This window comes from Panthera tigris, chromosome B4, assembly GCF_018350195.1.
Source record: "Panthera tigris isolate Pti1 chromosome B4, P.tigris_Pti1_mat1.1, whole genome shotgun sequence".
NCBI classification, from domain to species: Eukaryota; Metazoa; Chordata; class Mammalia; order Carnivora; family Felidae; genus Panthera; species Panthera tigris.
Window position 1 is genome coordinate 87505382 of NC_056666.1, and position 24838 is coordinate 87530219.

The 24838-nt window shown below is 41.4% G+C and overlaps 1 protein-coding gene across 1 annotated transcript in view; it reads right to left on the minus strand.

Annotated features, from left to right (window-relative positions):
* Nucleotides 1–3975: 3975 nt before the first annotated feature.
* The window catches only part of PPM1H (protein phosphatase, Mg2+/Mn2+ dependent 1H), a 260873-nt gene continuing 240010 nt past the window's right edge, over nucleotides 3976–24838 (minus strand). Inside the window, exon 10 of the mRNA XM_042992666.1 lies at nucleotides 3976–8677. Within this exon, the coding sequence (XP_042848600.1) occupies nucleotides 8530–8677 (148 nt within the window). The 3' untranslated portion in view covers nucleotides 3976–8529. The remainder of the gene's footprint in view (nucleotides 8678–24838) is intronic.

Here is a 24838-nt window from a genome sequence, read left to right on the forward strand (position 1 = left end):
AGGAAACATTGGCCTTAAGTGACGGGTTAGATCAGATAGATTTAAGAGATCTATATACAGAATATGCCATGCAAAAGCAACAGAACATATAGTTCTTCACAAGAGCACATGGAACTTTCTCCAGGACAGATCATTTGTTAGGTTACAAAACAAGTCTTAACAATTTAAGACTGAAATCATATCAACCATATTTTCTGACTACAATCGTATGAAACTAGAAATCAGTTAGAAGCAAGAAAATTCACAACTATGTAGAGACTAACCAACATGCTATTGAACAATCGATGGGTCAATGAAAAAATCAAAGAGGAAATCAAAAAATACCTTGAGACAAAAGAAAATGGAAATACAACATACCAAAACCTACAGGATGCAGCAAAAGCAGTTCAACAGGGAGGTTCATAGTGATAAATGCCTACCCTCAAGAAACAAGAAAAGTCTCAATGTAATTACACATCTCAAGGAATTAGAAAATGAACAATGTTCAAAGTTAGTAGAAGGAAGGAAATAACAAAGGTCAAAGCAGAAAAGAATGAAATAGGGACAAAAAGAAAATAGAAGAGATCAATGAAACCAAGAACTGGTTCTTTGAAAAGATAAATAAAATTGACAAACCTGTAGCCAGACTCACCAAGAAAAAATAGCCAGGACTCATAAATAAAACTGGAAACAAGAGAGGAGACATCACAACTGATATTACAGAAATACAAAGGATCATAAGAGACTGCTACAATTATATGCCAACAAATTGGACAACCTAGAAGAAATGGATAAGTTCCTAGAAACATACAACCTTTCAGGACTGAATCATAAAGAAATAGGAAATATGAACATACTGATTACTAGTAAGGAAAACCTCCCAACAAACAACAGTTTAGGACCAGATGGCTTCACAGGTCAATTTTGCCTAAGATCCAAAGAAGAATACCAATCCTTCTCAAATTCTCCTACAAAAGAGGACATAATACTTCCAAACTAATCATATGAGGCCAGCATTACCTAATACCAAAACCAGACAAGGATACCACAAGAAAAGAAAATTATAAACAAGTAACCTTGTTTATCCTTGATAAACATGAATGCAAAAGTTCTGTAAAAAATATTAGCAAATCAAATTCAATGATATATCAAAAGCATCATTCACCCCAATCATGTAGGATTTATTCCAGAGGTACAAGGATGGTTTAATTTCCACAAACAATGTGATACACCACATTAACAAAATCAAGGACAAACATATGATCATCTCAATAGATGCAGAAAAAGCATTTGGCAAAATTCAACATCCATTTATGATAGAAACTCTCAACAAAGTGGTTATAGAGGGAATATACCTCAACACAATAAAATAAAATAACACAATATATGACAAGTCCACAGATAACATCATACGGAATGGTAAAAAGCTGAAATCTTTTCTTCTAAGATTATAAATAAGAAAGTGATGTGTGCTCCTGTAACTTTTATTCAGCATAGTATTGGAAGACCTAGCCAGAGCAATAAGAAAAAGAAATAAAAGGCATTCAAATCATAAAGGAAAAGGTAAAACTGTCACTATTTGCAGATGACATATTATATATTAAAAACCCCAAAGAATCCCTCACAAAACTGCTAGAGCTCATAAATGAATTCAGTAAAATTGTAGGATACAAAAGCAATATATAGAAATCTCTTGCATTTCTATACACTGATTACAGACTTTCAGAAAAAAGAAATTAAGAAAACTATTCTGTTTATAACAAGGTCAAAAAGAATAAGATTCCTAGCAAAAAATTTAACCAAGGAGGTAAAAGAGTGTATACTGAAAATTAAAAGACACTGATGAAAGAAACTGAATATGACCCAAAGAAATGGAAAGGTGTACTGTGTTCATGATTGGAAGAATCAGTGTTATTAAAATGTCCATACTACCTAAAACTTTGTACAGATTCATTGCAATTTCTATCAAAATTCTAATGGCATTTTCCACAGAAATGAACAAACAATCCTAAAATTTGTAAGGAACCACAAAAGACCCCAAACAGTCAAAACAATGTTGAGAAAGAACAAAGCTGGAGGTATCATGCTCCCTGATTTCAAACTATATTACAAAGCTATAGTAATCTAAATATATACAGAGTAATCAAAATACATAGTATTATGTAAATACTATCCTGTTAGACACATAAATTAATGGAATGGAAGAGAGAACCCCGAAACAAACCCAAACATATGTAGTCAATTAATTTATGACAAAGGAGCCAAGGATATACAATAGGGAAAGGACAGTCTCTTCAAAAAAATGGTGCTGGGAAAACTGGACAGCCACATGCAAAAGAATAAAACTGGACCACTATTTGCACCGTACACAAAAATGAACTCAAAGTGGATTAAAGACTTGAATGTAAGCCGAAACCATAAAACTCCTAAAAGAAAACATAGGCAGTAAGCTTCTTGATATGGATCTTGGCAGTGTTTTTTGTTTGTTTTGTCTTATTTTATCTGACACCAAAGGATAACACATCCACAACAAAAATAAACAAGTGTAATTATATCAAACTGAAAAGCTCTGCACAGCAAAGGAAACCATCAACAAAATGAAAAACCATCCTACTGAATAGGAGAAAATGTTTGCAAATCATTTCTCTGATAAGAGGTTAATATCTAAAAGGAGCTTAATACCCAAAATATATAAGGAACTTCTACAATTCAGTAAAAAACCCAAAGCAACCCAATTAAAAAAGAGGCAGACGATCAGAATAGGCATTTTTCCAGAGAAGACCTACAGATGGCCAACAGACACATGAAAAGAATCAAAACCGTAAGATACCACCTCACACTTATTAGAATGGTTACTATAAAAAAGACAAGAAATAACAAGTGTTGGCAAAGACGTGGTGAAAAGGAGAGCCTGCGTGCTGTTGGTGGGATTGTAAATTGCCACAGCTACTATGGAAAACAGTATGGAGGTTCATCACAAGATTAAAAACAGAACTACCATATGACCTAGCAATTCCACTTCTGGGTATGTATCCAAAGAAAATGAAAACACTAACTCAAAAAGATATATGCACCCCCATGATGACTGCAACACAACATAATTTACTATATCCAAGATATGGAAAAACCAAGTCTCCATGAATGAATGAATGAATGAATGAATGAATGAATAAGGAAAATACACACACACACACACACACACACACACACACACACACAACATTATTCAGTCATAATAATGAAAATACTGCCATTTGTGATCACATGGATGTACCTTAAGGACATTATGATAAGTGAAATAAGAGAAAGATAAATACCATATGATCTCACTTCTATGTAGAATCTAAAAAATAAATAAAAACCAAAAAAAAAAAAAAAATCACAGGCACAGAGAACAGATTGGTGGTAGGGAGAGGCAGGTGGTGAGGAGTGGGAGAAATGGGTAATGAGGGTCAAAAGATACAAACTTGCAGTTATAAAATAAGTAAGTCATGGAGATGTAATATACAGCATGGTGACTGTCAATAATACTTCATTGCATATTTGAAGATTTCTGAGTGAAAAGTTCTTATCACAAGAACAAAAAAGTTATGTTAATATGAATGTGATAGATGTTAACCAGATTTTTTGTGATGATCATTTTGCAATATGATAAATATATCAAATCATTATGTTGTACACTGGAAGCTACTGTAATGTTGTATATCAATTATACCTCAATAAAAAAGAAGAAAAAAGAATACCTCTTGGGAGCAATTCTTGGGAATAATATCCAAGGTGCTTCTTCTAGATGCATTGTTGAAATACATAGCCTTTACTGCTATTCCTGTGAAGGTTTATGGTGTTGGCATCCATTCCCTTTCGATTTTCTTTGGAGTCTGTTCATAGTTCGAAACTTCACACGAGGCCATGACACTCCTCATTCCATCACCTGATATGAAGAAACTTCATAGCGAGTTAAAAGAAGTAACACAAAACTTTTTCTAAAGGTATCCTATATACATATATATAATACTTTATTTTAAAATGTCATTGAGCATATACATTTCTTTAGCTTTGTCCAGGGAACATTGCACCTAAGTCTCAAAACACACAAAATAGATCCCCTTTACTAAACAGTGTTCATTTTTCGGGTTACAAAAGTCAAGGTTTCACAATCACAAAGCATAAAGGTACTTGGTTCTGAAACCATTTTCAGGCAGATTTCCTCTCATTCACTGTACATACGACATTTTTGGAAACCCAGACCGCGATACATTTCTTACAAATGATCTGCACTGTGGGCCTCCCTGGGTCTCCAGAAGAAGCAAAGAAAATGGAGGCAAAACGGAAATGGAGAATAACCTGAGGATTCCCCAAACACAAAATACGATGGAAGATTGAAAGATTGGGGGACACAGGGCTGTCCTTCAAGTACATCACAGTAGAAAACAACAGCACATTTTACAGCCTCATTTGGTCACTGTCTACCTGGTTGCTACATGAACAGAACTTCATCTAAGACGCAATTAAGGAACAATTAAAGCTATTTACATATAACATCATGGATTAGAAAGAGCAGTAGGCTGCAGACGGGCACTCGGATCTCACGAAGAGCTGCCTCAGTGCTCACACAAGAGGCAAGTCAGTCTGCTCAGGTAGTGTCCTTTGAAATATTGCAGTGTGCATACAGACACCACATCACCCACAGAACCAACGTCTGTTCATGGTGGGCTATGGTATGCAGACTCCCAGCGTTTCTCCACAATGGTAAAGCCCTCAAAAACCCAAGTTTCTAACGTAAAATTCTGTCCTGCGGCCAGATACGGTTTTACTCTTTTCTTACATCTGGTAAATTTTAGTGTCAGCCTGGTTGTTCTTTGCATAGACAATGACTCTCACTGCTTTCTCCAAGTGTCCCGAAGCAGTAATTTACTGAAAATAGAATCTCATAAAAGCTTAACATATTCCCTCTGAGAGCGTGGGGCTGTGGGGTCACTTAAGGAAAGGTTAGATCCTCAAACTGTGGTGGAAAGAAACCACTGGCTACTCTTGGCCTTGTTAAAAAAAAAAAAAAAAAAAAAAGACTGGCAGACGAGGAAGGAGGTGCAGTCAAGAGGGGAGTCAGAATTTTCAAGATGTGGGAGTCTTTTTCCAAGTGTTCCCATGCTAGTGCTCTGGGTAAACTGAAAATCCTATCCTAATGGCCAAGATCCCAGGCCAAATTCAGGTACCGGGACGGTCATCTCCGCCCACCAATATCTACCTACAACTGTAGTTGTTCCCAAGAAGTAAATGGATACTCAGGAGTAAGAAAAAGGTGAGCACACAGCCCTGAAGAGGTGAAGTTGCTAGAATTAAAAAATTAAACACCCCAAATTCCCCAAAGCTGTTTACTGTGGGAAGTAACCGAAATGGCCACTTTCCGTGGCTTTGTCCTAGTACACAGCCGAGTACTCGGCCCCGCCCGATTTTCACCTGTCCCTTCCCACCCGAGAACCACCGTTAGGTGAGCATAACCACTGCAGAAGACAGTCCACCTCTGACTGCAGGTGTCATGAGAACAAAGGTTTGGCTGTTGCCTGGCAAAATGCTGCAGGGTGTGGATGGAGGGTGAGTTTGTTCTCTTCCAGGAAAAGACTGTCCCCAAATATTCAAAGAGCAGGGTCCAGCCCAAAAAAGAGATTTAGAACTCAAAGAGCCTTTCATTATAGAGGAAGTGGCCACACACACCCCAAGGCAACCATAAAGGCCTGACTAGGAAATCGAAAGCTTTTTATTAAACAAGATTTCCTCTGAGACTATTAGGACAAGCAGATCTGGCTATAAGTCAGATACACAAGATTTCAGAACCGCTTATAAATATGTTCTTCAGAATTTTGAGCGTGCTGCCTTTTGACCTTTCCAGGAATGCTCCAAGGGCTGACCCTGTTATGTAGACACAGTTAGTTACTGCTGTGGGATGGGATGGCATGGGGCCTGGGTGAAAAATAAGGCCAAACAGAGTAAACTCAATTCACAGAGCAATATCAGTGCTGGGCAGATCTGCTATGGGCATTAAAAAATCACTTTTTCCACATATGATTTATTCACCTCGTTTGTAATTTTCCTCCCATCCCCCAAACAGAAATAGGGCTTCAGCTTTTACTAAGATCTTTCCACCAAAGAGGCTTATGAAAAAAGAATTCCTGGATACCATTCTAACTAAAACCAGCAGGACTACATGCTCAAGACTTTAGGATAAATTGAAAAGTCGGGGGGGGGGGGGTTGTTTCTAGAATTTTTCCTGAGACATTTCTTGGCAGTAAATGAGTTGGTGAATTGAGTAGAAGGCTGTCATGACATCTACACCCAAAGTTAGACTCTCGTGGTTCGAATAAAACGAGAAAAGCTCAAGGTCGGACCAACATAGAAGCCCAGGAGAGAAAACAGATGAAAGATAATGGGAACATGAGAAAGAGGTGACTGCCTGTGAGGGCAGCTTCCCAAAGTCGGCCATTCAGAGTCCCACAAAAAAAACCTTCTTGTTTCCAATTTGTACAAGACTTTGAGTCGGGGCAGGAACAGAAAGCGGATGACACTGCTGTAGGGTACCTGCATGTTGTCTCATAGCATCACATTCTGCCAGAGAAGCAGATGGCTTACCACAAACTTGTCCCCACAGAGACATCTGGGGTAGCTAAGATCTACTGGAGGAGGAGGGAGGCTGTCAGATGAAGAGGACCCCCTGACAAGGTAGTAATCCGATTCTCCCTGGGCAACATTTTGGCGAACAGCTGATGCGTGAATTCCCATAGTACCTCACCTGCCAGACAGGGCATCCTTTCCACATGGTGGAATGAGTTCATTCCTGAGTAGAGAGGCTCTAGGCCTTTCCTAATAAAATATCTACAACTCCAGGAAGGTGATTAACTATCCTGGAGGAAAGGTTCCTGTCCTCTCCTCTGGGGAAGGGATTCAACAAACATGCGAACTCGAAGTGGCTCTCCAGGAGTTCAGGGAATCATGTCAATGACATTTTTCTTTGTGGGGTGGGAAGAATGTTTTCATTACGCAGAACTGTCAAGATGGTGATGATACCACAGGAAGTGTGCGGGAAGAAGACTCAGTAATGGGACGTCGCTCTACAGAGCCCCTCAGTGCAGGGCAGTCGTCTGCCTGAGAGAGAAGTGATTTCTAGAACACTACTTGGTGATTCCTCCCAGCAGGGAAGCAACAGGTAGATCTGCTGTCCACTGCTTCTTCAGCTCTTGTAAGGAACACTCAGAAGTGGAGCATCTGTGGGAACTGGGGTCCTTAGTTGCTGGGACGTGATTCCAAGGAGAAGGAATGGGGTGCACAGCATGAGGATGACCAGTCAACTCAATTCAAATTCGCTTTTATCAAAAGGCTATTCTGAGTGGGTCCTGCCCAAAGACGAGGGGGAAGCAGGACTGCCGCTCCTTGACGGTATGCGGATACTTACTGTTGTGGGGTGGCCCTGCGAACAGTCACAGTCCACAGAACCTGGATCCAAAATGGAGGAATGGTCATCACATGAGGTATGGTGAACTGAATGATACATGGAGCTTCCTGTACTGCTCTCTTAAACACTGCTTTACATGCGTCCCCAGGGCACAGCAGGTGGGGAGGGCCGATGAGACCAGAAATGAAAACCTAGATTCTCAGAGAAATCTCTAGCCACAAAAGGGGGACCCTTGAAAACAACAGAGAAACTGTTGGTTTAAAGAAACACCCATATTTTCATGAGAACACACTGATTTGGTGAGAAAATGCAACCCGGGAACAAACTGTTACACAACAAAGACAGTGCTCTGTCAGCCAGGGCACTGATCCAGAAGGCTGCCTGGGTGGTGTGGGCTACAGGATACGGGGACAGCCTGGGCTGCACTTTGACATACAAATTCCTCAGCAAGGAGCTGGAAAGTCCCAGGCCTGTTTTATGGAAGGGAAACAATTAAGATTCAAGGAATATCAAACAGAAAAAAATCCCTGCTTCACCCCACCATAACCATGAAAGAATGAAGAGAGAGACACACACACCACACACACACACACACACACACACACACACATATATAGCATTCCCTGAAATAAATCTCAGGCTTACTAGAAGATGGGTGCTTACACCTTCTGAGACATGATCCCCAACTTTCCAATGCAGCACTTTTAACCCGTAGAGAAGCTGGCAGCTTGATAGGCCGAAGAATCTCCTGCCAGTTACACCTGAAAATGGCTGCCCCAGCTACTCCAAATAAATATGATGTGTGTGCCCAAAATTAGGTAGTGGCCACCTAGGAGGCCTATTAAAGGAACCAAAAGAAACACAGTACTCAGTAGCAGCCTTTATGTTTTGCTCTTGTTGAGTATCCAGACCTGTTACTAAAGAGGAAACTGAAATCTAAGGGTCCCCCAGAAGTACAGCCAGTAGCCTTTCGGCAGCAAATCCCCCACCTGGCCTGGGAAGAGGGTGCATCACCTGGAACTCTGCTGGGGCACTTCCCAGTTCTGCCCTGCCAAGACATGTCCCAGTTTTCTCCCCTGTTGTCCTCCCAGCCCTCTGGGCTGTTTTCATGAAAGTTTGTTCCCATGTATTAAAGGAATGACATATACAGAAATGTCGTCTCCTGAGCCCAGCCGGTCATTAGATATCCGCCATCCTCTGTCCTTCAGGACACCGCGGGCACGCATCACCAGGTCCTGAGCTGCCAGTGTGTACCTGTGCAGAGAGAAGCAGGAATGAGACAATCAGTGTGGCATCAGACAGAGTCTGGAGTCAAGTGAGGCTGGGAAGGAGGCATCACTACAGCTGTGTAAACAGTTGTGAAATATCCCTAAAGTCTCAAAAAGTCTAGGCCATCTTTTCCCAAAATTGTGATGCCTAACGTGAGGTTATTCTTTTAGGTGGTAGATGGACAAGGCACCACATACATTAAATAATCCCCTAAATTTGTTCTGCTGTGGAATCCTCCTTTGAGGTGTTTGATTATGTGAAGGAGAGAGTCTCTCAGTTTGGTGTGAGTTGATCTTTTAACATGGATCTGCTCAGGCTCACAGCTTTGCATGGCAAACTATGGCTAGTTGAAAAATTACATGGGAAACATATGAGCTTTGTTTTCAGTGTTTATTTTTTGCACCACATTCTTTTTAGGACAAAGGATAGTCATTTCCTATTTTTGGTAGGGGTCAATCTTTTCAAATGAAATGGTTTTTAAAAAGTGAGTTAAAAACATGAGTAGTACATGTGGCATAGGAATATAATAAAAATGTGAAGGTGTTTTTGGGAAATGACTGATAAACCTTGGTGTGGATCAGTATAGGCGTGGCAAGGGATCCCCCTAGAATTTGAAAATAAGACTGTTCAGGGAGATTTAAACTTACGGAAAAAGAATGACTATGCTATTAGTCAATGGAAAGTATTAACATCTAAAGACCAGTGTGGGAGGGGATTTTGGTGGGTGTGGGCCTGGGTTGGCCTTGAGGCATTAAAAAAACAAGGCATAACATTGGCAGGTGTCTATCTAAATACTGATCAGAGCAGAGGGAGTCTTAGCTGACAGACTTCAAAGAGATTCAGTTCCGCTGGTAGGACCATATTTAGTGTGGATGAATTATTCTCTTAGCCTGTGCCATTAAACATGATTCACCGTTAACTCTGATTTCACGTTCACCAAATAGCCTGATTATGATCTGGCTCCTTGTGTAGGCCTGCCTACAGGAAAAGAATGAGCTAGTCATTGTACTTTGAGAAGATCAGTCAGTTATATTTCTCCATATAAATGTCAACTGGAATTTCGGTTTCCAGATCAATCTTGTGAGTGTGGTTAGGGTGAGTCCAGCTCTGACAATGAATCTGTTCTTTGTGTGTTGATTAAACCAGGTTCTGAACCTGAAAAGCTAAAAGCCAGACTCTGATAAATCACCAAGATAATAAATGTCACCCTATAAGGACGACTTCTTGGAAACCAGCCTGTGGACCTTTAACAACAGACCACCCTGGTATTACTAGTGGCTTTTCCCTACTTTGGAATGTCTCTGCCTTGCCCTCAGGACTGTGATTTTACGGAATTCAGAACACCAGAAGGCTCTTTTGTTTCTTCTGTTAAGACCCCTTATGGATTTACTGAGTCTCATATTAAAAGAGACCGCCATCTCACCCATCATTACAATTTTTAAGACTAAGGTCTGTAGCGAATTATCTCAGGATTAAGATTTTAGGTCATTTTAGGTCATTAAAGTCTTTCTTTTAAATTTTTTTTTAACATTTATTTATTTTTGAGACAGAGAGACAGAGCATGAACGGGGGAGGGTCAGAGAGAGAGGGAGACACAGAATCCGAAACAGGCTCCAGGCTCTGAGCTGTCAGCACAGAGCCCGACACGGGGCTCGAACTCATGGACCGCGAGATCATGACCTGAGCCGAAGTCGGACGCCCAACCGACTGAGCCACCCAGGCGCCCCGGTAATAAAGTCTTTGAGACTCAAGTGTGTTTGCAGCCCAGGTAGCGGAGAGAGGTCTAGCATACCATACAGCTGACAGAGGAGAGGCTATTTTAGTTAATACAAAATACCTTTCCTCCTGGAGGATAGGTGATAGGTGATAGGTGGTGATAGGTGATAAGATAGACACCTTTTTCTATCTGTATTGAGAAAATTATCAGCTTTGAGGCAGGAATCCCCTTTCTTAAAAAAATATTTTTTGTAGTTTATTTAGAGCAAGCGAGCATAAGTGGGAGAGGGGCAGAGACAGGGGTGGGGGGTGGTGAAAGAGAAAGAATCCCAAGCAGGCTCCATGCGCTCCAGCAGGGCTTGAACTCATGAATGAACCCTGAGATCATGACCTGAGGTGAAGTCAGACAGTTAACTGACTGAACCACCTAGGCGCCCCAAGACAGAAATCTCTTAGGTTGCTCTTGAGGGAAGATGTGGCCAGTTAGCCCTCTCTGAAAGTTCAAAGGAGTCCAGAGAGGCCTTTGGCTAAAAAGCCAAATAAATACCCCCAATCCACATACCAGAGGTTATGCTATATTCAGAAGAACCTCTCAGATGCTCACCCCAGGTTACTCTTGGTTGTATATTAAATTGTGTATCTGAGACACGACCACGTGGGGAAAGGCTACCAAAAAGATCAGAGTGATGTTTACTATCCTGCTGGTTGACCAGAGGCCAAACGTTAGTCTTTCAAGAAGCCTGGGTGAGTCAATACAGAGTAGATGCATTGGTCCGAGCTGAACACACTAGCTCAAGAGCATGCCAGACATGGAAAATTATGGCAAGTTATGATAAAAGGTGGCTGACAGGAAAAGAAAGATGCTCAAAGATCTCAAAAAATAGATAAAAGAACTCTTGATGGCACTCTGTGGTTAGTCTAGAGGGAAATCCTCCTGGAGGCCTTGGCAGGTCCTGCTGCCATGGGGCAACGATGGAGAGAGCTCAAAACAAGGTTAAATGAAGTCACAAAGGAGTATCACCCTTAGTTAAAGGCCAGAGACCACCCTGATATTGCTATTGCTGGTGACTCTGGGTATTTAAAAAATGGTCAAAATTAGCAATGGCATCTTAAAAAGCAGCATCAGGTCACTCAGAAAAGCTGGTTACCCAGGAAACTCATTTCCCCAAGGACTCTAGATAATTAAGGTTTTATTCTTAAAAATGGTGATTGCCTATTCCAAGATAACTTCCCTTGAGCCTGAATTTCTCTTTACCATCCATTCCGTCTTCCTTTAGGTGCTGACCTTCTTGAGAGAGAAATCCATTTCTGCTTCTTCAATGTCTTCTCTTTTTTCCTCCTTAATCTCTTACCAGTAGGCCCACTACCATACTAAACTGGACCTAAACCTTCTTCCCAGTACTCATTCAGCTCAACCTTTCTCCAGCACAGACACCGCTGACCATCTTCTTTACCTGTGATATCTCCTGTCTTCCTAAAGTCTCTTTTTTTGGGGAGGGCAGGGGGTGGCCTTCCACTCCTACTACATGCTCCAAGTACTTCTGTGTCTGGGCTTCTATGATACACAGCACAAATTCATCTCTCTGATGCTCCTTAAGTTCCTCGGTAGACCCCAGTTAAGACTTAAGAAGCAGTCAATAAATGTTAACTTCTTTTCACTTCCAAGGTGGGACTTCCCCATCTGTCATCCTTAGCTAACGTGATTCCGAGTCTCTTAGGCAAGAAATCATAGTCATTTTCAATGCCACCTCCTCACCCTGATACTTTTCAATGATAGCATCTACAAAGCAGAGTAGGACTTCTCAACTTTGAATTTTAAAGTGTATTTCACTAGTGGCATGTGGCTAATTAAAATAAAATCTAATCTCAGTTATTACAACGCGAGCTAAATTTGCTTATTGTAAAAACTGATACATCGGAGCTTATCTCTGCCATCGCTAATATATATGTATTAATATATATAAAACTTCCTATGTATTTTCTGTTTATTATGTTTTTCTTCATCCTTGCTGTCAGGTTGATTGCTTTAACACCTTTTCCCTCCCTCAATGGTTTAGAAGTGATAGTTTATTTCTATCATTTTAGTAGTTATGCTTAAGTTTTTAATATGTAGGTTAATCTGTATTTATGTCCTCCTCCAGAAAATAAAGTGATCTTAGAATGTCTTCTTTCATCTAACATGTTACTGCCTGGTAGTTGAATTCTGTCTTATTTTTAAGCCTCTATTAGTCATTTTTATCATTTATAATCTACAGTTATATAAATAAACCAAAATACTAACTTCTGTGCTCTTTGAAATCCATTCCTTCCGAGTTTGATTTTTTTCTGTTGAAGTCCATTGTTAGTAAACAGCGGTCTGTAAGGGATACAGTCACCCAGTCTTTGGACCACAAAAATCTTTATTTTTGCTTTTAATCTTGCATGATAGCTTTATTGGGTATAGATTTCTAGACTGACCATTATTTCCCCTCAGCAGTTTAGAGATAATATTTCATTTATTCTGGCTTCTCTTTTTGAGAAGTCTGTCTTGTATCATTTCTTTGCAAATAACAGTCTTCTCGGTAGCTTTTAAGTTTTTACTGTTGTTTTGTTAGGATGTTATGAAGTTACACTAAGAAAAATGAGGATTCCTTTTTCTCTATCATGGCTGGAAATTTGTTTTACTCTTTGAAATGAGAAGATATTTCTTTGATTTTGGAAAATTCTCAACTGTGAGCTTTTTGAATATTGCTTGCCCTCTATTTTTTATATTTTCTACCATTAGACCTTTTCATTTTACCTTCCAGATTTCTACTTATTTCCTGTTCTTTTTTCTCTCTCTGTGATTTCTGTAAATTCACTAATTCCTGCTTTAAGCAGTTTACTCTTCAATCCATTCAGTACAGTTAACCCTTCAACAACACAGAGGTTAGGGGCACCGACCCCTGCACAGTCAAAAAGCCAAGTAGAACTCTTGACCCTCCCAAAACTATTAATAGCCTATTGTTCCCTGGAACCTTTACTGGTAACATAAACAGTTAACATGTATTTTGTATGTTATACTTATTACTGTATACTTACAATAAAGCTAGAGAAAATGTTTTTAAAAAAATCATAAGGAAGAGGAAACATATTTACAGTATTGTGTCGAAAAAATCCATGAAAAAGTGGACTCATGAAGTTCAAACCTATGTTATTCAAGGTCCAACTATAGTAACTTTATTTCAGTGACATACTTACACCATTGTGAATGTTCATCTGGTTGTTTTCCACATCTACCTTTTCTTGCCTTGTGGTTCTATGTGTACATGTTTAAAGTTTCAACCTGTTCTGTTGGGTTTTCTTGGTGAGTTAAAGGGAAGGCTCCATTGTATGTAGTTATCCTTTCTCATAGTGGATTTGAAGGTAAGACAGGAGTTTCTCTTCAGTAAGGGTTGTTTGTGCCCTCAGTTACAGAGAGAGCTTTGAATTTGCCTTTACTGGGAGACACTCTGGGTTTTTCTAGCTGTAGAACATATAATTTCTTGGTTTTAGGATTCCCATACCACAGGAGTGGTGTGAGGCTGAACTTCACACTTATCCTGTGTGGTGAGCCTACCCAACTGTAACCCTCACAGAGCTTCAGTTTCATTGGGTTCTTGCCATCACCCACGCATCCGTGTGTTTCAAGGAAGGACGGCCCCAACCTGAGTGGGAGGCTTAGGGAGAATGCCTAGGATCACTTCTTCCAACACTGCTGCCAGGAGCTCAGATTCCTCCACGTGACTTCTCTTCGCCAGACTTCTCTGGCGAGTGTGGTATCCCCCTCTGTGAAAGAGCAGTCCATGTGGACAACTGAAGGGGACTGATTAGATGCTGTATTCAGGGACTTAATGGTACAGCTGAACTCCAGGACCAATTTCCTGACATTTCCTTCAGGCTACAGGAGACTCTACTGAAATGGAGTGAGAGACATTCAGGTAAAATGAGGTGACCTGCAGAACGCTTTCCTCATAAATGATCACCTCAACACAACCCCAGAAACCAGCTCTTGGAAGGAGGTTGTTTGCCCCAACTCCAGTATTCACCCAGGCTGGTGGCCATTTCAGAGCATACTGACATCCACATTTAAGAGCCAACTTGCCTCGGGCATGAAACCATTTGTAAGGTTGCGTTTTATCAAAAGCGGTAGGAGAAAAAACAACTTTCTCTGATGGTAAAAAACTGGGTCTCCTCCCTGCCATTTGGTTTTCCTCCAAGGGAAACCTGACAAGGGCTGCCTGGTTGGGGACTCAGAAAGAAAAGGCTACATGAGACAATAAAACAGGACAGCTCTACAGATGTTGGTACTGAGGCTGACCACAGGGGCATACGCGTGCCATAGACGGAGTCAACACATGAAATTTAAGCACAAAGTACTCAGGAGGGCAACAAAGAATATGGTGCAGCTGAAGACAGTGACAGGGAAGTGGATTCCAGTACACCCGGGCCGGGGCTGCGAGGCAGGCTTGAGGAGCCTGGAGATCTAGAAACTGACGTGGAGCAGAGGAACGGCCATTCTCCATCGCCTTTCTTCAGAATGCTTGGTCAGACTGCAGGAGAGAACTGCTGGAGCAGTTCGAAGGTTTCACTCTCCTGTAAGAAAGAATCTCCCTGGGAGACAAGTTTTGTATTTTGAGAACATTTTTCTTCTCTCGCTGAAGCTTTCAATATTGATCAGCAAAGCTCTGCTCAAAGAAATGGCTGCTAGGGAGGGAGCTGACTTGGCAGGCAGCACAGGGCTTGGCTCAGAGGCTTCCTCAGGCTCTGAGGGGGAGGGAGCAGAGAAAGGACAGCAGGGGAGGGGAAAAAAAAACAAAGGGAAGAGGGCTGAACAACTACGGGAAGGCCAGGAGCTCTGTTCACTAACAGGGTGGAAGGAGGCTGATAAATCCTCAATTGTCTCTGTTGTCCCAGCCACGTCGGTGGCACTTCTTAGTTCTTTCACCTCTCCAGCAGGGCGCACAAAGGGCTCAGGGTGTGGGCGCAGGTTGCCTAGGGTCCAATCCTGGTTCCCCGCCGCCCTCCGCCCAGATGGGCACTCTGGAAAAATTCCTTAGCCTCTTGGAGCCCCTCTTTTCTTACTTATAAATCTGGAATGATGATAGTGCAAACCTCAAAGGCTCCTCCAAGGAATGAATGAGATCCTTCCACAAAGCATTCAGCACAGTCTTGGGTCACTTGGGTCAGAGATCAGTAAACGTTAGCTACCATTCTCATTAAACATAAAATGCCTTTCTCTTCGCCGAGAGATTTGCCTTCAGTCATCCACCTCTTTCTTACAGAGCCTGTTTCTCACAGAGACCACATTTGAATCAGCACTGGTGTCAAAAATACTGTCCATTTCAGGCCTGAGGCTATAACCGTGCCTTAAAGGCTTTAATAGTTCTAGTTGGGTGGGAACTGCTATTTGCCATTTAGATGGTACAGATCTGGGGCTTTCGTGGCAGGAACTGGGGGATTAATGGGTTCCAAATATTTGCATATAAAAGGCAGCAGCGTCCATCTGCTGATGCCCAGCAGTAATAGAGTGTGATGGGAACAGGAGGAGGAACCTTTTTTGCATTCTGAGCAGGCCTCTGAAATTTAAGAGGTAGAAAAGCTCTCCTAAGCTTTGGAACATTGGCAGGGATCTATGGTGACTGGGTGGGTGGGGGGGTGAGGGGTGGCTTGTAGAGGGCTCCTTATTGTACTTGGAACCAGGCAACTCATCCCGGGAGGAGGCATGACTTAGGCTCACTGCTGGGAGCTGACCCACATGTGTCCCTTGTCCAGCTCTGAAGTCACTGAAACCACTCGTGACAGCTTCTGTCCCCTGCCTAGGGCATGGGGATCCCAGTCAGGTGGAATACCCTGACACACTGGAATAATGATGGCTACTGTCCGTGACACGGCCACTGTGTACATTAGGGATTTATGTGGCAGCAGGTGCAAGGCCACAGTCTGGGGAGAGCTGCCCACCTCCATGGGAGAGGGTGAGAACATTTGTCAGGCCTTCTCCACCCTTATGCCCCTGGCATCTCCTCCCTGGTTCCTTAGGTGGTGCATGTTTGTTTTAGTTTGTATCCCAAACAGCAAAATTTCAATGTGAGAGGGAGCAGTAGACCATTTCCTTTTCAGTCTTCCCTGGCAAGCCCTTTAAAATGCCCTGATGTTCCAACTAAGTGGCCACACAGCTCTGCTCCAGCAGCCACATAAACAGCAGTGAGGGAGGCAAGATGGGCCTGGCAGCGTGCTGTTTAGAGGCAGGCTCGCAGGCTGGCTTCCAAGTTCTCATGGGTCTAAATACGCTCAACATTGCAAAAGAAACAAAAATGCAGATTTTATCTAGTCTTCAAACAGCAGATCAGGCACTCACAAATTTGTTCCTAAGACATGTAATTGATGCTGGGGGGGGGGGGTGGTGGTGGTGGTGAGGGAACCCTTCCTTTTTGCATCTGAGGCATAGTTTTTCAAAACCATGTGGTGCTGGTAGAAATTAGTTCAGCTAATTCACGGAAAGATTTCACAAAAAGAACTTTAGTCTTTTGCCAAAACAAATTTCGTATTATCGAGGAAATACAAACTGGCACTTAAGAGCTGCATCAGTATACTGCTGTCAGTGTTGGTGGGTGTTTTGCTACCAACTTCCCACTGATTAATCTCTTCCTCATCAAGGCACACAGATCCGAGTCTTGGAGAGCATGGACCTGAAGAGTGACATCTGAAGGAGAACCATCAAGACGGCTTCTCTTATTAGGGAAATGCTCTGTGGAATTTACATTATATGTGTACTTACAGATTTAATACCCCATAATAAGCACCTTGAGTGTCATGGCAGGAAGACTGAGGATCATTAGGTCCAAGTTACAAAGATGAGATTTCCACAGACAGGTTTTGGGCAATCGAGGACTGGCAGAGCCTTGCAAAGTTATGCTTTGGCATTTGGAATGGCTACATACTATGCTTTCATGTTTGGTTAACTGTTCTTTGGCTCTCTTTCCCCTTGGCCTTACCCATGCCCTTACCCCTTAGTAATACTGACAATTTCTTACTTTCTGACGAAATATCAAGCATCCTTTTTGAATGTTTACACACATGCCTCCATTTTGAATATTCCTCGCAAGAGATCTACCGCCAAGCCTTCAGCCTGACAGAGGGGATAAGTCAATCCTAGATATTTTGCCTCAGAAAAGCCCTTCCAGGCCTTTCTTTGAGCACCCTCTCCAAATTGTGCAGGGTGTGTAGGCCTCAAAAGAGAATCTCACTGGTATTAGAACTACAGGTTGTGCAGCCCAACCTTCGTGACTTCCAACCATCCCACTCAAGTGCTAGCTTGGTAGATTTCCTATACACGATCCAATTCATAACCCCACGAAGACTCCCATACCTGCCAGCCCTGCTGTACTTCAGGGAATACTCCCATCAAAAGGAAAGAAAAAGGGAAGGAAGATGGGAAGGAAAGAAGGGACTGAGGGAGGAAGGAGTCCCACCACACTCCTTCTGACTTGTCCATAAAGGCTCCTTTTAATTTTCCGGTTCCTTTGTGGAGACAGTTCAAAACAGCAAGAGGACTTCATAAGATAGAGTCAAGAAGATGAGACAGCTTATTTATACTCCATCTCTGCCTGAGAGGATGGTGTGAGGGTCAGAAATTCACAAACCTAATCTTTATGCTTCCCTCACTCTGTACTGTGGAGGGGGGAGATGCTATTTTAAGTTCCTTGTTGGAAAGGATATCATCACAGGAAGACAATGCTGGCAGTCACTAAGAAGAAAAGAAAAAGACAAAGGAAACAACCTACACGTAACATTAAAAGCAAAGTCATCCAAAGGCAACCCCCCAAAGTCCTGCCTGTCACAGGGCTAATGGTCTGCCTCTTTCTGTTGTGCTACATTCTAGACAAAACTGTGTTAACTCAGCAGAACCCAGAGTAAAGCAGCCCCATTCAAAACCTCAAATGAAGAAACATTTTGTGGTTCTTCTCACTTGTTATGTTGCCTTCCCTCCCTCTCAGGCCGCCTGCCCTGGGGGTACACCTTTCCTCTCTCATTTTCTATCAAACAGTAGGCTGACCTCATCTGGTCAGTGCCTCAGGTTTGAACCCTCCTCCTTTCTCCCCCACGACCACATAGACAAAACTTCGGTCCTGGGGTGCATTTGGAGAGAAAGGAATCTTGGCCAAGGAACAGCCCACAGAGCCTCCGGAATTATAAAGTGAGTCTTCCCTCCTCACAGAAATTATAATTTAGGCTAAAACTTATTAGGATGGCTTTCACTCATGTTTGTATTGCACAGGAAGATCAGAAGAGCTCCCAATCAAAGTGAACCCCTGTCATGGCTTTTGGGACTGAGCTCTCCATGGGCCGCACAAGGGAAAAACTCACAGGGCATGAGCACGGTGCCCACCTCCCAAATTACACACAGATGTGTACAAATATGTCACACACATATCTTACACAGCTTCGAAGCCATGAGTGTGAAATAAATTCAGTTTTTCTGATTTCCCGGTATTGTTTAAATTACAAAGGAGCACACGGGGGTAGAGCAACAACCCACATCTCAGGTTTTCACCATCAGATGGCACAGAATATTTGCTGATTATGGACTAGGATGAACGAATTACACAAATTCCCCATCATTATTACAGGCTCCCTTTCCTACAACTAATTTGCACATTCATTAATCTTGTGAGTTCGTAAGGTTGGCCATAACCTGGCCCCTTTCCCTGTCACACCTCCTCTGTGGACAGCACAGACTGAGCCCGGTCAGCCCTCCTGACTGTCTGCTTCCTTGACCATGCCATGATCTCCCTCCCCAGCTGCACCTCGCCCTACATTGCCCGGCTCACACTCATTTGTTCTTCGGGTTTAAATTTAGATATCCCTTCCTGTGGAAGGCTTTCTTGGGTATCCCTTGCTCCCGGTTAGGCTCCTCTCTTTCATCACTTATGTTGTAACTTCCTTATGTTTCCATAACCCCCTCTAGACTCTAACCTCCCAGAGGGCAGGGGCCAGGTCTAAACAGGTTCCCTAATAATATTTCCCAAACGAATGAATCTGAATTGGAGTTATCTGGCAGAGACGAAACCTTTGCCCATGGTCTCCAGCCTGATATTCTCTCTCTTACTAATAAAACTGTGCTCATCTTACAACTTTCCCTTTGACACATCCATCTATCTGATACAGGATTCTCTCTTTGGCTTTGGTTTGCCATCTTCCCCAAAAGGCAGACAAAAAAAAAAAAATGTTTTTCCTTCCTGCCCTGTTTGTTCCACGGAAATCCCTATAAGCCCTGCTTCTGGAGGCAGTTCTTCTGAACCCAGGAGCCTGCTCTGACCTGGTGTGCACCTGCCCAGCGACAACACTGTCCATGGGTTACTGCTCCCTGGAGGGCAGATTTGTTGCCATGGAGAGAGGTGGGCTGGTAAGCAAAACCAAGCCAGCCTGGAGAGATTAAAAAGAAAAGTGTTCAGTGCCTTTGCACTCATACCTGTCAGCCGGCTTTGCAAAGCTTTATAAAAACAATCACAGTAGAGAAAATCAACGAGAATATTGCTAACAAGCAGGTTATAAAACACAGATTAAAGATAAAAGCTCAACAGGAGAAAAACACATTTAAGTTCAAATAAAAGAATCCAAACAAATGGATACCAAACAAGTCTAAGAGGGAGACAGTCGAGCTTCACTTTTTTCCTCAAGGGGTATTTTTTGTTGTGAAATACATGAAACATAGAAACACAGCATCAAACACAGAATAAATTCAACAAACCACAACAAACATCACTGCTCTATGAGGTCAGTACTATTGGAACCCCCATTTTACAGTTGAGGAATCTGAGGCACGGAGAAGTCAAGAAACTTCTCCAGGCACACTTCTAAAGTGTAGAAGGGGCAGAACCTGGATTTGAACTCAGGCAGTCCGACTAGATTCCCTGCTAGTAAGCACTAGGCTATACTGCCTCTCATACTTTTTTTTTTTTTTTTAATTTTCTTTTTTTCAACGTTTTTTTTTAAATTTATTTTGGGACAGAGAGAGACAGAGCATGAACGGGGGAGGGGCAGAGAGAGAGGGAGACACAGAATCGGAAACAGGCTCCAGGCTCCGAGCCATCAGCCCAGAGCCCGACGCGGGGCTCGAACTCACGGACCGCGAGATCGTGACCTGGCTGAAGTCGGACGCTTAACCGACTGCGCCACCCAGGCGCCCAATACTGCCTCTCATACTTGACGTACAAATACTTAACTACAACATGTATATAGTTTCAAAATAACATGCATAATCATGTTCCTGCCATCTAGCTAAAGGAAGAGAACATTACCAGGAGTATCTCAGAAGCTCCCCGTTAGCCCTTCCTCAAGCACATACATTCCCCTGCCGCCCGCTACCTCTCCTACCAAAGTAACTATTATCCTGAATTTGGGGTTAATTCTCTTGCTTTTTGTTATAGTTTTATTATCTACATGCCTAAATGATATATTGTTAGTTTTCTACTTCATGTAAATAGAATCATAATATGTGTATTCATCTGTGACTTGCTTATTAAGCTCGACATTATGTTTTGGAGATTTTTCCCTGCTAATGAGCACAAGTTTGGTGCATTCCCTTTTTTGAGCTGTAAAACATTCTGTCCTTAGTTTATCCATCCTGTGACATGTGTGTTGATTGCAGCTTTTGTAATAAGAACAATTCTGTGGATCTCTTTTTGAGAGCACCAGATCACCTAGATGGTTGGTTAAAACACCAACTGCTGGGTCCCACCACTGGAGTTTTATTTGGTAGATGTGGGGTGAGGCCTGAGAAATTGCATTTGTAACATGTGCTCAGAGGATGCTGGTGCCATGTGAGCCAAGGACCGCACGTTCAGACCCACTGCTCCAGGGTACAGAACTAGGAGAACTTCGAGTCACAGGATATAGAAACGTCCAACTTCACCAGGGACGCCAAGTGTGACCAGTCCTGTCTACAAATTCACAAAACCATCTACGGTTACTCTACGTCTTTAATTTTACCTCTCTGCGTACTGCATTTGAGTGTTTTATTTTGTTTCTTGTTTGTTTTTTTAAGCAGGCTTCACACCCAGCACAGGGCCCAACGTAGGGTTTGAAGTCACGACCATGAGACAAGACCTCAATCTGGACCAAGAGTTGGATGCTTAACTGATTGAGCCACCCAGGCACCCCTGCAGTTGAGTGTTTTTTAATATATTTATTGAGGTGCCTGGGTGGCTCAGTCAGGTGGGTGACTGACTCTTAGATGTCAGCTCAGGTCACCATCTCGCAGTTCATGGGATCAAGTCCCAAGCTGGATTCTGCGCTGACAGGGTGGAGCCTGCTTGGGATTCTCTCTCTCTCTCCCTCTCTCTCTGCCCTTCTCCTGCTCTCTCTCTCTCAAAATAAATAAATAAACTTAAAAAAATATATATATTTACTGGCCATTAATGTTCTTCTGGGTCATGAGTGGTTCTTGCTCATTTTTCTACCAGGTTGCTGAGCTGTCAGCACAGAGCCCGATGCACGGCTCGAACCCACAACCACAGGATCATGACCTAAGCCGAAGTAGGACACTTAACGGACCAAGCCACCCAGGTGCCCCAATTATGTTTAATTTTTTGAGGAACCACCATATTGCTTTTCATAGCGGCTGTACCATTTTATATCCTTAAGAGTAGTGCACAAGGGTTCCAATTTCTCCACATTCTCACCAACACTTGTTATTTTCTGGTTTTTCTTTTTTTTTGTTTTTTTTTGTTTTTGTTTTTTTAAATAGCTATCCTATAGCTATTTAAAAAAATAGGGTATATTTTATATTTTAAAAAAATATAGGGTAGGGTGATAGCTCATTGTGGTTTTGATTTGCACCAATTTACATTCCCACCAATAGTGTGCGAGGGTTTCCTTTTCTCCACATCCTTGCCAAACTTATTATTTATCTTTCTGATACTAGCAATTCTGACTGGTATGAGGTGATATCTCATTGTGGTTGATTTGCATTTCCTTGATTAGTGATGTTGGACATCTTTTCATATGTCTGTTGGCCATCTGTAAGTCTTCTTTGGAAAAAGGTTTATTATTCAGGTCCTCTGCTCATTTCTTGTGTGTGTGTGTTTTTTTTTTTTTTTTTCTCACCTGGGGTGTTGAGTTGCCCTTTATTGGATATATCACATTCTGCAAAAATCTTCTCCCACTCAGTAGGTTGCCTTCTCATTTTGTTGATGGTTTCCTTCCCTGTGCACAAGATTTTTAGTTTGAGGTAGTCCCAATTATTTATTTTTGCTTTTTTTTCCCCTCCCTGGGGAAACACATCCAGAAAACTACTGCTAAGGCCAAGAGTTTATGACCTAAGTTTTCTTTTAGTTTTATCATTTCAGGTCTTTAATCTTTTAGTTTACTTTTGTGTATGGTGTATGAAGTGGTCCAGTTTCATTCTTTTGCATGTAGCTGTCCAGTTTTCCCAACACCATTTGTTGAAGACTTTCTTGTCCCCATTGTATATTCTTGCCTCTTTTGTAGGTTAAGTGACCATTAAAAGGTGGCCTTATTTCTGGACTCTCTATTCTGTTCCATTTGATCTATGTGTCTATTTTTGTGCCAGTAAAATACTGTTTTGATTACTACAGTTTTGTAGTATATCCTTATATCTGGGATTGTGATACCTCCAGCTTTGTTCTTCTTTCTCAACACTGCTTTGGCAATTCAGGTCTTTTGAGGTTCCATACAAATTTTATGATTATTTTCTTCTAGTTCTGTGAAAAATGCTTTTAGTATTTTATTTATTTATTTATTTATTTATTTATTTATTTATTTATTTATTTATTTTTTGCTTTTGGTATTTTAATTGAGTTCGAATCTAGATTGCTTTGGGTAGTGTAGATATTTTAAGAATATTAATTCTTGTAATCCATGAACATGGGATATCTTTCCATTTTTTTTCTTCTTCAATTTCTTTCCTCAACGTCTTACAGTTTTCAGAGTACAGGTCTTCACATCCTTGGTTAAATTTATTCCTAGGTATTTTATTCTTTTTGATGCAATTGTAAATGGAACTGTTTCCTCATATTCTCTTTCTGATAGTTTGTTGTTAGTTGTATAGAAATTCAACAGATTTCTGTATATTGATTTTTTTATCCTGCCACTTTACTGAATTCACTGATCATTTATTTTTATCATATATTTGTTCTCTGTTTTCTTATCTATAACTTTTCCTTACATTACTTCTGTGTTTGCTTTCACTTCTTAAATTAGATACTGTTGTTGAAGTAAGGACCACAGATCTAAATTTTAAAATTAGGACAGGTATTGGGGTGCCTGAGTGGCACAGTCAGTTAAGTGTCTGACTTCGGCTCATCATGATCTCACAGTTCATGAGTTCGAGCCCTGTATCTGGCTCTCTGCTGACAGCTCGGAGCCTGAAACCTGCTTCAGATTCTGTGTCTCCCTCTCTTTCTGCTCCTCCCCCACTTGCACTCTGTTTATCACTCTCACAAAAATAAACATTAAAAAAAAAATCAGGACAGGTTTTTACTAATAGTCTGCACTCAGGAAAAGAACATATGACTTACAAGTAGATAGCTCTACTCCTTTGGCTCCTAGCACCTACAAGTTATACAAAGTCTTTAGGTACATGTCTATGTGGATAATATAGGCAGAAATAGCCCCATAACACAAGTCAGCTCTCAAGGTCCTACTCAGAAAATCTTTCTCTGTGGTAAAGAATCTACAGCTTGTGGCCAGGGGTTCCTTGTGATACAGTAGGGAGTCCTGGAAAAAGGTATCTTATGACATGGAGGGGATGTGGGTACTTCTGGCAGGTTGGGGTGAGTGTAGTCTTCATCTATGCATAGTTGATTAGACGAAAAAAGAAAAAAAGCCTCAGATTCAGCCTTTCAAGTTTTGATATGCAGTATTCTTCCCATTATTTAAACCCCTAGTTATTTCTAATTTTTATTACATTTTTTTGATTTGTAAATTATCTAGAAGTTTGTTTTCTGATTCCCTGTAGGTTTTCTCTCCCTTAATTAGTCTCAAAGTTATATATTCTATTTGTTTTGTAGTCTTTTTAGCTATTAAAACACATTTAAAGTCTAAAGCTAAATGCGTATAAGAGAACCTCTTTCCAAATAGTATACTGTAGCCAATTACTACCCCTGTTGCCAATTTATTGTGCAGTTTTTATTCAGCATTTTAATTCTATCATTTTTTACTACCACACATTAGACATCCTTGTTTCTGTTTTGCACAGTGAATATATCTACAAATTTACTAAGATCCTAGCTTAATCCATTCGACTTCTCAGATCTTCCATCTGGATATATCCTTCAGAATTTTCTTCCACACAGTTTGGTTGGTGTTAAAATTCCTCACATTGTGTTTTGCCTGAAAATGTCCTCAACTTATCCTCTTCAATGATATTTGTACTACATTAGAAAATTCTTTCATATATGTTAAAGAAAA